The 13,385-nt window shown below is 55.6% G+C and overlaps 1 protein-coding gene across 1 annotated transcript; it reads right to left on the reverse strand.

Annotated features, from left to right (window-relative positions):
* Window positions 1-231: 231 nt before the first annotated feature.
* GSK3A (glycogen synthase kinase 3 alpha) lies at window positions 232-10,098 on the reverse strand. The gene is made up of 11 exons (XM_003997757.6): window positions 9,731-10,098; window positions 7,653-7,840; window positions 6,230-6,313; window positions 5,951-6,061; window positions 3,941-4,071; window positions 3,740-3,846; window positions 2,693-2,790; window positions 2,515-2,610; window positions 1,917-2,103; window positions 1,495-1,587; window positions 232-928 (listed from the first exon to the last, which is right to left on the reverse strand). Exons 1-11 carry the CDS (start codon window positions 10,011-10,013, stop codon window positions 855-857), a joined length of 1,452 nt encoding a protein of 483 aa, XP_003997806.1. The 5' UTR covers window positions 10,014-10,098; the 3' UTR covers window positions 232-854.
* Between the last annotated feature and the right edge of the window lie 3,287 nt (window positions 10,099-13,385).

Genomic DNA, 13,385 nt, shown 5'->3' on the forward strand with positions numbered 1-13,385 from the left:
CTCCCACCAGGCCTCTGCAGTGGATAAGCCAGACTCAGTTTGTCACATGTGCAGAGGGGAGCTGAGGCACAGGAAAGCTGGGCCTGTGAGGCAGGGCCGGGACTCAAGCCTCCAACAGCCCAGCGTGGTGGGTTCACTCAGCCCTGTTCCTCTGCCTGAGAGGTCCTGTCCCAGAACAGCCCCTCAGGCATCACCCTCACCTCTGTGGAAACAAGGCAGCCAGACAGGAAGCAGGTTTTCATGCCAATAATTTATTGAACGGAGGTCTGTACACAGGCAAACCTTACTGTGGAAACTAAGACATCAGGAGCTCCCCCACCCACCCACCCCCAGCCCTCCAGGGTTGGGAGAGGAGGGAGGAGACCTTAGGGGCAGAGGACAGGAGGGGGGGACAGCTGTAGAAGGGGGACGGGCCAGGTTGGACGGTGTGAATCGACGTTTTCTTTAAGAAAAAAATTATAACAATCTATTTACACCCGAGGGGGAAGGAGGAGCAGGGAAGGGAGGAGGAGTAGACGGGATGGTCTGGTTCTATTTACAAGGGACACAGGAGGGGAAGGGGGTTGGAGGAGTGTAGGCCTGGGAGGAGGGGAGGGGGCCGAGGGGGCAGGAGGTCCTCATGCCTCCAACCCCCTGTCCTTCCTTCTCTTCCCTCCCCACAACCAGTTAAAATCCTCTTAAAAAGCCCACCATAGGGTGAGGCTGGTGAGGGAGGGACTGGAGGTAGGGACAGGGACTCATTTACCTCTGCCCTCTAGTCTAGGGGCCCAGCCAGGTCAGGAGCTTGATGGGCTATGGTCCCCCTTCCCAGCCCCACTGGAGGCTCCCAGATGGAAGGGTAGTTGGTGGGGCCCTCAGGAAGAGTTAGTGAGGGGAGCTGTGGCGTCGGTCGACTGCCATTCCGAGCCGGTCTGAGCCTCACTTAAAGCTGAGGGGGAGGAAGAAGCAGACAGTTACCCTTTGCCTTGCAGACCTCCATCCCTCCGAGAGCAGGAACTCGGTGGGGGATGCTACATCGGAAACAGACAGCTGCCACTTTGGGTCCAGGGTTGCATGCTCAAATGCCAAAGGGCCAGGTTGGTCATGGAAGGACTCCAGAGAGCCAGGCCCCACATAAAAGAGGGCAGCTGGAACTTGGCCCCGCTGACAGCACCGCCCCGAGGAAAGGCAGGCCCGCAGTGCCCAGTTGGATTTTCTTCCCCAAGAGAGACAGGAAATCTGCACTTGTACATGCAGTGGCCTCAATTTTTAAACGTGGACAACAAATTTAACTTTTTGTTTGTGTGTGCATGCCAAACGTTTGCCTTTGGCTTTCCAGTTAGCACTTAAACACAGATATAGATGATAATAGCCTACAAAGGTGACCATCAAGGTGTATACGATCAAAGTGTCAACAGCTTCCACACATGTGCAGGAAACTCTGGGTTTGTGGGAACAGGCCCGCGTCCCAGGCTGAGAAAGGATTTCATCTGCCACAGATGGCCCCTGACTTACCTTGTGAGGATGGAGTGAGGGTGGCAGTGCCCGCTGGGGACCTCAAGTGAGGAGGGATGAGAATGGCGTTGAGAGATGGTTGGATGGAGAGTTCTAGGGACAGGAATGGACATGCCCAGTCAGGAGGCAGGGCACTGGGAGACAGGGTCAGGGTTAGGAGGGGGCACCAGGTAGGGACCCAGCTCTTGGCAAGGGTGTAGCCACTGAATGCTTTAAGTGAAAAACCAGAGGGAGCCTCGCACAGGTGATCACAGGGCATGGGTTAAGCAGGGTCAAGTCTCCTGTCTTGGAGGCATCTCCTGAGCCCCCAGGCCCTTCCTGTAGCCCACCCTCAGCGCCCCACTCCTGTCTGTAACACCAAGCACTCCTCCACATTCTCTGCCTGCCCCTCCGGTTCCCCAGATCCCAGGCTGTGCCCTCACCGCCAGGACTGAAATTGAAGAGGGGGGGAAGCGGGCGGTTGTTGGGAAGCTGGGTTCCGTGACATCGCAGTTCATCAAAGAAGCTGTGGGCGCAGGCTTCCAGAGGGGACAGCCTTGAGGACGGCGTGTACTCCAGCAGGCTAGAGCAGAGCGCGATGGCCTCCGGCGGCGTTCGAGATTTGAACACCTTGGGGGGGGGGGGGGGGGACAGAAGTCACCAGGGTGAAATGCCCCAGCACTGGGTTAGCCAGCATCGTGCTGCTACGGGGCCTGCAGCAAACGTGACTGGGTCCCGCACACCCACTTTCTAACTGAGGCACCACCACTGAGGGGCAGTCACCTTCTTTCAGGTGAGCAGTTCCCCCAGGTCCCATCACTGGACGGGCCCTGCTGGGAGCCTGTTTCCCCACCAGAAAAATGGCACTGTCGAACTTACCGTCGATCCTCACCTTCTCGAGTATGGGAGATGCCATAAAATTGGAAATGGGATGAGTTACTAACCCACTCCCAAGCCCTGACTCTATAGCCAGGTCCCCAGGCCAGCTGGCCTCCAAAGGGGACCTCAGCCATGCTGCCTGAGCCCCTAGCCCTTCCCCACCTTTGTCCAGGGGTGAGCTTTAATCTGGGGAAACTTGAACTCCGTGTAGTTGGGGTTCATCTCTCGGATCTGTTCCCGGGTTGGTGTTCCCAGCACCTGCAGAGAAAAGGAGGGGTCTGAGCCAAAGCCCCTCTCCCTTAGCCACCCCCCCCCCACCCACACTGTGCCGTGCCCTCACCTTGATGATCTCCACCAGCTGGTCTACCCCACTGTCCCCGGGGAAGATGGGCTGGCCCAGGAGGAGCTCAGCCAGCACGCAGCCAGCTGACCACACATCTGAAGGGGGAATGGGGGAGGGTCAGGGCTCCTCCACCCATCTCCTCACAAGTGCTTCGATCCCCCCCACAGTCACCCCGAGGGTGCCAGGAGCCCATTTTCTCAGCCCTGAGAAGCAGCACCCTGCTCAAGGTCCTACAGTTTAGAACGCCGGAGCCTGATGTTGAACCTCCAGGTCTGACTGACTGTGCTGCACTCTCCAATCTAAGTGTTTCCAGCCTTAATTGCGTCTCTCCCCTCGGTGACCCCAGTAAGCCCCTTCTCTACCTCTGGCCTCCAGATGGCCCAACATACCTAGAACAGGCATCTGTGTTCTTCGGGCCTCGGGAAGATAAAGCCTTAATTTCCAGGCCTAGCCTTTATCCTGCCCACAGGAACAGCTGCAACCTGGGAGTCTTGCCCCCCTCCCTGGTCTGTACTTGACCCCCAAGGCACAAGTTCACACCTAAGGACCATTCAGTTTCTCCACACTGCTGATGAATGTTCTCTCCAAACACTTTCATGCCCCCGCCCCTTTGCCTGGAAGGTAGTGCTGCCATCCCCACCAATGGGGAAAGACACGAGGCCCTGTGAGCAAGTCACACCCTCGCAGTAGAGAGCCACTGATTCCCCCAAGGTCACTGTCAGCCCCTCCCCCCCAAGGCGAGAAAAGAGGGCTGACTGGGAGGCTCCAGAGCCCGCATGGACTCTGGAGTCAGGTCAGCTTTCAAAGCCCAGCCCTGCCCAACCCCAGCAGTGCGAATGCAGGCAGGCGGCCTCCCCGCTCTCAGCCTCAGACTGCTCATCTGTGAACCGAGCATACGGCAGCATCGCCCTCCAAAGTTTGTGAGGACTGGATGAAAGAACACACGTTAAGCTTTTATCGCCGAGCTTGGCAGACAGCACACAGAAAGAACTCAAAAACTGCCATGACTGCCGTTGCCCATCCCCACCCTCCGGGAAGTCTGACCAATGGACGAGGTGTAATCAGTGGCTCCGAAGATCAGCTCCGGGGCCCGGTAGTAGCGAGAGCAGATGTAGGAGACGTTGGGCTCCCCCCGGACCAACTGCTTTGCGCTGTGGGAAGAGATGGGTGGGAGTAAACGCAAGGCCAAGGTTGGGGTCCCTCCTTGCCCCTTCGGCCACCCAGCGCACCCCAGGTCAGACCCACCTGCCAAAATCGCAGAGCTTGAGGACAGCAGTGTCAGGGTCCACCAGCAGGTTCTGGGGCTTGATGTCGCGGTGACACACCCCCTGGGAGTGGATGTAAGCCAAGCTCCGGAAGAGCTGGTACATGTACACCTGGGACAGGCAAGGGACAGCACAACTGTGGCCCAGGGCTGCCCACGGAACTTGCCAGCGCTCCACCCTCTTGGCCTCAAGAGCCCTCCCAAGCACCTCTCCAGTTGACTCATAAACTCTTCTACTGCCCCTGGGTCCTCAAACCTTACTCTGCACCAGGCCCACTTAGAGGGCTTGTTAAAACAGGGACCTCTGGGGCCCCCTCCCAGTTTCTGATTCAGTAAGTTCGGGATGGGGCATTTGCGACAGACCCCCTCAGGGCTGGCACTGCCCCGCACCTTGAGAATACTGCCTCAGTCACACACCTCAGCAAAAGCCTGATAAACACACACACACACACACACACACAAGGAAGGCCTTGCGGGAGCCAGCCACTCAGCTCCAAAACCACTGGCTATAGGAAGGGCTCGGCTTCCTTCAGCTGCCAGTCAAAACCACCCACGGGCTCGCCTCCCTCCAGCTGGATTTTCCTGCCACTCTCCCTCCCACTGGCTAGAACGTAAGTGCCAAGAGAGCAGGGATCTTTGTGTGTTCATCGCTGCTGTGTCCCCCAGGACCCAGGCCAGTGCCCAGCACATAGCAACTGCTCAGGCCGGCTTCCTGGGCCCCCCTCCTCCATTCCCACTGCCCTTGGCTAGAGATGCCGCTTCCTCACCCTGCACCTAATGATCTCCCAGAAGCCTTCCTTGATCCTTCTCACCCCCAAAGCAGGCAGGGCCGGGGGCCTCCTGTTTCCAGAATTCCCTGTGTTCCTTCTACTATGGCAGTTGCTAGTAGTTTTATAGGTCTTTGTAACGACAGCTGTCTACTCCACTAAACTGAGAGCTCTTCAGGAACAAAGCCTGGGTCTCAGTCAGTTAGGCCTCTGGAACTGCACTGGGTTCAGCACACAGGTAGCCACAGTACGGATTCACCAAACCAGAGGACTCCCCTCCTGGGAGGCGCAGTCCCCCAGCACCAACCCCTGATAGAGCTCTGTAGCTCACCGAGGCCCAGCGTTCTTAAAGCTAGCAGGAGGATCTTCAGCCAACCTGAACCCACCCACCTCCTCCCAGTGCAGAAGGCTGCTCCGGGGGTGCCTGGGTGGCTCAGTCGGTTAAGCATCTGACTTCGGCTCAGGTCATGATCTCACAGTTCGTGGGTTCAAGCCCCGCGCCAGGCTCTGTGCTGACAGCTCAGAGCCTGAGCCTACTTCAGATTCTGTGTCTCCCTCTCTCTCTGCCCCTCCCTGGCTCACACTCTGTCTCTCTCTCTGTCTCTCTCTCAAAAATACATAAACACTAAAAAAATAGTAATTAAAAAATAAAAAAATAAAAAAAAAAGAAAGCTGCTCCGGCCTCTGTTCTCCACATCATCCCTAGGCTCATTCATTCATTCATTCATTCACCCATTCATTCAAACACCTCCTGAAAGAGACTAACACCCGGGGCACAGCACCAGGCCCTGGGGAATGAACCCAGGTTCTGTGGACAGCAACCTTCCTCCAACCCTGCCTCCTTCCCACTCCCCTCTGCCAAGGCTTTGCAGGCCAGGACTCCGACTTCAGCATCTCTCCCTTCACATTCTCGGTCCCCACCCCAATTCTAACTCCACCAACAATACTGGTGCCACTGGGCTCCCAGGGTGGACCCGAGCAGGTACCGTGCAGTCTTCCCCAGACCCCAGTCAGCCTGCCTCCCTGATTCGGTCAGGCCTCAGGTTGGCTTGCCCTGCATTTGGCAAGCTCTGTCTATGGTGGTTATGGAGTCAAGAGCAGGGAACACACAACCTGCAGAGACCAACATAAAGTTGGGAGGAAGAAGGAACCCACAGAAGGCAGGAGGATCCAGAGCCCCTGGCTTTGTAGGCCTGGGTCCCAGCAGCCTGCCCGCCTGCCCACCTTGACATAGATGATAGGGATGGTCAACTTGGCCTTGGTGAAATGGCGGGCCACCCGGTACACTGTCTCGGGCACGTATTCCAGCACCAGATTTAGATAAAGCTCGTCTTTCTGCAGAGAGCAAAGGAGAGGTGTGAGGCACTGTGAGGAAAGAGCGGGGGGGGGGGGGGGGGAGGCTTGTGGGGGATAACGGGGGAAGGACTGGCAGTCACGAGAAAGGCAGGCAGGAACACGGGTGGAGTCAAGGTGGAAGACTCCCCCGCATGGGCAAGGCCTCACCTTCTCTCCACTGGAGTAGAAAAAGTATCTCAGCCTCACAATATTGCAGTGGTCCAGCTTACGCATAATCTGCAGCTCTCGGTTCTTGGGAGCAAAAGGAAAGTGCCTCAGACAACGGCCGACTCTCCCCGCCTCCCCTCCCTGGCACCCCTCACCACAGCCCTGCTCCTCTACTCCTGCCAACAGAGCCAGGTGGCTACTCCTTGCGTCCCAGCTCCAGGGCCCCTCTAGCACAGACCCTAATTCCTTACCACTACCCATTTCCCTCCCCCACAAGCCGAAGGCCTATGGACTAAACCCAACCTACAGATCAGCTTTCTTCAGCCCACTGTTCAAAAATTCCGAATGCGTTGCTAACATCTGAAAATCAGGGGTCTCCATGTATGAATCCACTTTTCCTGCTTGTCTTGAAAAATCAGATGATATGGCCACACAAGGCCCGAGTGCCGACAGACAAGTACTGGCCACCCAGTTCACCCTGGTCCCCACTCCTCTCTATTGCCTCCCCTGGAGGCATCTGGGCCCTTGAACCCTGACTTGGATCTTAAGTCCCAGACTCCAGACTTCCATCTTCCCAGAGCCTCAGTCTCTTCCCTATTCTCTGTTCCCCTGAGTTCTGGCCTCAGAATTCCCACCCTCAGATCCCTCGCACTTCTGGGACTCCACGCTAATCAAATTCTGGCCCACACCCTGGAGCTCCTCCTGCCCAAGGGTTCTCACTGCCAAGACCCAGTCCCTGACCTGGTTCGCTCCCAGCCTAGGCTCAGTTCGTTTATATCCAGGCCAGCCTAAGCTCCAAAATGCCACTCCTTGCAACACCAACTGCCGCTCGACTTCTACCTCTTCCATCTCCTTTTGGTTCCCTGGACCTCCGCTAGGTTATAGGGCACATCTGTCCTCAGGGGGACAGATGCCCACACCAAGGCACATGGTTTGGTGAGCAGAGTACAGTCTGGATTTCATCCTGCACTTGCCAAGCACCTGGGTCAGAGCACGACCTTCACAAACACACTCATCACCCTCTACCAGCTTCCTTTCTCCTCTGGGCAGAAGCGTAACTTAGCGGGTAAGGTGGAAGGCTTCGGAATCAGACAAGCCAGAGGCTAGTCTTGCTCTCAAGTCAATTCTCTTATCTGAGTCTCGGTCTTAGAATGAGGATAAGACACCAGTGTCCACCCTCAGAGAACCTTCATGTGAATTAAATAACAACTCGCCTAACAAAGCACTTCACCCAGAGCAAAAGCCCAACATCAGCTCTGGGCTCTCTTGGAACCCACACTCCCATCTTCCACACACTTTTCCACTCCTTTCTCTTCTGGCTCATGTTCAGATCCCGTGAAAACCCAAATCCAGCACCCTCACTAGGGTGCTCTCACCCATTATGCCTGGTCACACCTCCTTGTCCCCATTTGCCCCAAGCTACCTTGAACCTCTTGTCCTGGAGAACCTTCTTGATGGCCACCAGTTCCCTGGTCTCAGCCAGCCGTGCCTGGTACACGACCCCAAACGAGCCATTGCCAATCACTTTGATGTCTGTGTAAGCCACCTCCTGGGATCGCTCTGGGCCTTGGCCTAGAGTCGCTACCACTGTGGTCACCTTCCCGCTGTCACCTGGGGAACAAAGGGGACACACATCCACTGACCTTCCCCCTCTTGCCACCACCCAATCACAGGGCTGTGGGGAGGGAGGCGAATCTCTATAGGATGCTCACTGGGGGCCTTTGTCTCTTCTCTGTCTTTGAGCAAAGGTGGCTGCTGGATGCCTCTGGGTGCCCTTTCTCCTCTTCCCTTCAGGGAACCCTAAATCCTGCTGCTTCTCTGGGTGGGAAGACACTGACACTTAAACTTCTTGCTGTTCAAGGATTGATAACCCAGAATTTCTACCTCTAGTGAGCAGCAAATCACTGGTCCCACTTGGTCTGAGGGCATCCTCATACTCTCAGATGATGACTGTATCCACTCTGAGCTTCCTGCCTGCTGGCCCCACTCCTGACTGGGAAAAGCCTGACCTAACCTCTCCCACTTACCAGAGCAGTGACCCCGAGGCACTTCTACTTTAGGAAAGCACTAGCCTTTCTCTCAGCTTGAGGGACAGTGACCACTAAGTCCTCCTCGCTAGAGCTGATAACCACCACTATTTTTTAGTGGCAGAAAGGACTCCTCCAGGTATGAGTGACAAGGTCATGACTTTCACAATAAGCCCTTCCCCAACTACTCCGGAGTTAGAAAAGGCGCTGACCTGGCCTCCTCATCTGTGTGGTCCAGAGTTCCAGACCCCTTCCTGTATTTGGGTGGTCCCCAATGGACAAGTACTAAGTCGTGAGACTGATGAACCTGGCCTCCATTAACAAGGGGCCATCCCAGCCTCAGTCCTTTGAAGAAAAGCTGTAAGTTCCAATTCCATTCTCTGAACAGCAGCAAAGTTTTGTGGCATTCTTAGGGAATAGTGACCTCTTTTCTTTGGTGAACTTTTCATCTTTCCCAAAAGAAAGGGGTCACTGATGAACCAAATTTGTTTTGAGGGGCACTGACACCTTCTTTTGGAGGAAGATGATCCTATGTGGCTATTCTTCCAGAGCTAATGACACCATACCTCAGAGCAATGATAAGGGTAGAACCTTAGATCCATATTCAATGGGGAACTGTGACCCTCCCTGACACTGTTGCATTTTTTGTGGAAGGAGACTTACCGAGCAAGTTTTTTTTGTTCTGTTTTGTTTTCAAGTAAATTCTACCCCCAACGTGGGGCTCGAATCCATGACACCAAGAACAAGAGTCGCATACTCTACAAACTGAACCAGCCAGGCACCCCAAGCCAAGTTTTTGGAAGAACAGTGCCTATGGACTTGTTTGGCAGGGTATACTGATTCCCAGTCTGTCCTCATTTCTAAGAAGCACCAACTATTAATTTCCACCATTGGGGGTACAGTTCTATCTGTTGTGGACAAATGATGGTAACAGGTCTTGCATTTTAAAAGGAAAGACTGCCTGGGTACCAGTTTGGGAAGCCCTGGCCCTATCCTTCCGGGGACACAGTAACCTCAAATCCATTCCTATGTGATGTTCACTCCAAACCCCCATCGTCTAAAGGGGAGCAAATTCGATCCCCTTTTTGGGGTGACGGTGATCTTCTTTTGGGGAACAATACCCCTTTAGCCCCATTTGCAAGCGAGGATGACTCCTGATCCTGTCGTCTAATGGATGGCAACATCAGATTCCTGTTTTTAAGGCTCAGGGACCCAACATCTCAGTACTAGAAGAACAGAGACCTGCGACCCCTGTTTCCTTGAGGACCACTAATCTAATCCTAATATCCAGTCCTAAACTCCAATTGATGGTAACCCTCAAATCCCTTTCTCTGGGAAGGGGAGCGCTCAAATCCCATCTTTGGAAGCACAGGGAGCTGGACCTCCTATCTGGGCATATGGAAGAAGCTGATCGACGTTTGAAGGGCTTCGGGAACCTTGATCTCCACCCTCCACGGACGCCGCTAATACTCACGGCCCAGCTTCACTCCGGGCGGCGGGAAGCTAGTGCCCGCACCGGGGCCGCCGCTGCCTCCTCCGCCGCTGCCGCTGGGGCCACCCCCGGAGCTCGAGGCCCCCACGCCCCCACCCATGGCTCCGACTGACGCCTTCCCACCGCCGCTGCCGCCCGGACCGGAGGCCGAGCCCCCGGGGCCGCCGCCGCCACCACCGCCTCCGCCGCCTGGCTCCGCGAACGAGCTGGTCCGCGCCCGGCCCGAGCCCCCAGGGCCGCCTCCTGAAGGCCCGCCGCCGCTCATGGCGCCGAGCGCAGGCCCAGGCCACGGGGCTCGGGCTGCCCGGGCTGCCCCCGCCGCCGCCGCCGCCGCCTCCCCCGGGCTCTGGCCTCTTCCAGGCCGCGCCGCTCGGGCTCCGGCTCCGGCCCAGCGCCCGCCGCGGGGCACGTCGGGAGATGCAGTCCGCCTGCCCTACGCGCCGCCGTCGCCGCCCTCGGTCCGCACAGAGAGCCGCGAGGCACGCCGGGAAATGGAGTCTGCAAAGGCCTCAGAGCCCACCGCGGGGGATGACGGATCGCGCTGCACGTCAGGAAAGAGTCCTGGGCAATAAGTCAGCCAACTGTGTCGACTGCGGACTCTGAAGCACATGGGGAAGCGGAGTCAGAGTCGCACACTCACACACTCACTCCATTGCAGCAACTGTGAGCCCTAAATGTGCTTCAAAAATGTAGTCGCAGCCACTCTTTCAGTGAGCCTTGTAGGCCGATGAACGCCGGGAAATGGAGTCCAGGCGCTTATTTAGTCTATTGGTCGTGTATGCCGATCCGTGCCAAGTGCACGGTGGGAAATAGAGTCTGCGCCGGTGCATCCGCAGATACCGGACCGTGAAGCAAGCCGGGAAATGGAGTCGTCGCCACGCCCTCACCGCATTGCAGGTGTAACGCGACTTCCAAAGCACGCCGGGAAATGGAGTCCCAGGTACTACCTAAGCCCCAAGTGGACACTGCAATTATGGAGATAGGCTAGGAAATAAAATAGGTACGGCGTTCCTCTGCATCTCCTACGCTATGCCGCAGTCCCTACCGGGAAATGTAGTCAACACCAAGGCTTCAGAGTAGTTGCTACAGTGAACTTTGTGTCTTCTGGGAAATGAAGTTCAAGGCGGCCTCCCCGTTTGACTGAGCGGGAGGGATCTACGAGGAACCCGAAGCATGCTGGGGAATAGTCCAGTCAGGATCCTGACCCTTTGTGAGATGAGACTGCAGAGGCTTGCTGGGAAGTGGAGTCCAGCCGGTACTTTTGGGAAAGCGAGAGCCGAAGGTGAAAGACATCAATCCCCCCGGGAGACTGTAGAGTGTTCAACGCCTCCTTCCCCTCCCCCAGGTCCCAAGAAAGTGACGAAGTCTATCAGGGGCTGCGGGAAAATGGGAGCCCAAACATTCCAAATTCCAAGTTTCCACTAATCAGGGAGGAAAAATCCCCCGCAAACGACTTGGGAAACAAAGTTCCTAGTGGTCTCTCAGAACAATAGCCTTCAGATACAATCTAGCTTTTTCTACCAACGTGGGTTGCACCAAGAGGCTGAGAGAATTAAAAGAGGTGAAAAAAGAACTTCTGATTTGAACCCTCTTTCAGCCTTTTGCGTTCTCCCGCTTCCCAAGTTTACAGGATCCAGGAGGGCCCGAATCAAGGAAGCCGACTGTTAGGAGTAGCCTCAAGTTTTGTGCACGGACTATGTCGCCCTATTTATCGACTAATAAATACCCGGGAGGACTCTATCCCCAAAGGACGCTGGGAAACGGAGTTCGTGTGAGGGTGTGTGTGTGTGTGTGTGTGTGTGTGTGTGTGTGTGTGTGTCCCGGAAATACTTGGAACTAGAATGAAATCATCTTCAGCCCTCCTGCCTCGTAGAATAATGGGAAATGGAGTCTGTAGACCTTCACTTTAATCTGAGCCAGTGTTCATACTAACTGTCCTGCCCTTTCTAAAGCCTGAAGAAACTTTCATCCACTCGATCTAACTGCAGTTCTCAGCGGGCACAGAGCAGACAGACAGTATCGCTCAGGCCTTCTCGGACTACATTAACCAGCAGGCAAAGCGCGGACATACTTCCGCTCCCTTTTCAATGAATGCAACTGCATTACGAACAGTTCAGAGTCTGGGAGTCGTAGTTTTTCAGCCAAATGGTGGTTGCTGCCCTCTGACGGCAGCTCGAAAGATGAAAAGCAAAAATCTGAATCAAGCAAGCCCCAAGCCTGGGAAATCCTACACTGGACCAACAAGGCCCAAAAGGACAGCGGAGCGGGGCGGGATGGCGGCGGTTACTTAACTGCCAGAATTCATAGGACATGCGCAGTGGACGGCGCGTGGGCAACCGATAGGAGGGGATTGGGGTCGGTGGGAGTCTGAGGGCGACCGTCTGAGGGAATTTTAACAAGATGCTTGCAGGGGTGAGAACGTTTGTTGAGGGGTGCTAGGGCAGATTGTCTGTGTCTGTGAGGGGCCTGTGATGTCCGGAGGTGTCCAGGGGAGTCTGTGAAGTGAAGGGGTCTTACTGGGGACCAGTGGAGAAGTCATAGGGGACTTGAGGTGTCTTTAAAAGGTCTGTGGGATGCCAAGAAACTACTCCAGACTGAGGGACCCGAAGGGGTGAGCAATGTTTAAGAAGCACCAGGAAGGAGAATCAGGCGCCAGGGGCGGGGGGGGGGGGGGGGGGGGGTCTGGGTCTGGGGATTATAGGCTTGAAGAGAGTCTCTGAAGGATGAATTAATTGATGAAAAATTGTGAGATCGACAAAGGGCTTTCTACTGGGATGTGGAAGACATCGAGGGTGTGGTCTTGCAGAAATTGAATAGATTTCTAGATTTGGGTGGGACATTAAAGACTGGTGGAGCTGCTGGAGTTTACAAAACTAAATTCCACCTGTGACACCCCACTAGGTCAGAAATGGGGGCAACAAGTCTGACCTAGAGAGCAGTTCTAAAGCCGAGCACTTCTTAATCCATATTGGACCTGGTGTTCTGAAGGCACTGAAATCGAACTGAGACACTCGTCTGGGTCCTTCCCCCCTCCCCGCAGTGATAACACCCCCCTCTCTCCATCACACCACCACCACCAGCAACTCAGTTGCATCTATGTTGCCAGGAGACATGCCTCATCCCAACTTCCAGAAATAGCCCAGTGGCCCCCACCCCAGGGAGTGACTTACATCACCCAGGAGAGGGAGCAGTTGCCCGCAGGCTGCCAAGGGAGCCTGGGTTTCCTGCCAGTACCCCAGCCCTGGATCTTCTCTTCACTGCCAATCGACATCATCTGGGACCACCCACCCCGGGCTGGCAGGAAATGAGGGTGAAGCCTGAGTAGATAAGAGTTGCCAGTTCCTTCCCCCTCAGAGTTGCACAGGGTGGGGTTTCTCCATGAAGCCAGTCCAACAGGCCTGAGCCCTCAATTCCCACCTCATTTCTTAGCTGTGTGGCCTTGGGGAAACTCCTTCCTCTCTCTGGGCCTCAGGCACCTCACCTGCACTGTAGGGGTTGGGCAGTCTCTAAGGACCCTTTCAGCTTGGATTCCTTCTCCTGGCTCTTTCATCCCTGAATCAAGCTCTCCAGCCTGAACTTCTAGCTTTAGGAGCTCACCTTTCAGATCCTATGATTGAAACCTTTGTCTAGATCCAAC

Source organism: Felis catus, chromosome E2, assembly GCF_018350175.1.
Source record: "Felis catus isolate Fca126 chromosome E2, F.catus_Fca126_mat1.0, whole genome shotgun sequence".
NCBI lineage: Eukaryota > Metazoa > Chordata > Mammalia > Carnivora > Felidae > Felis > Felis catus.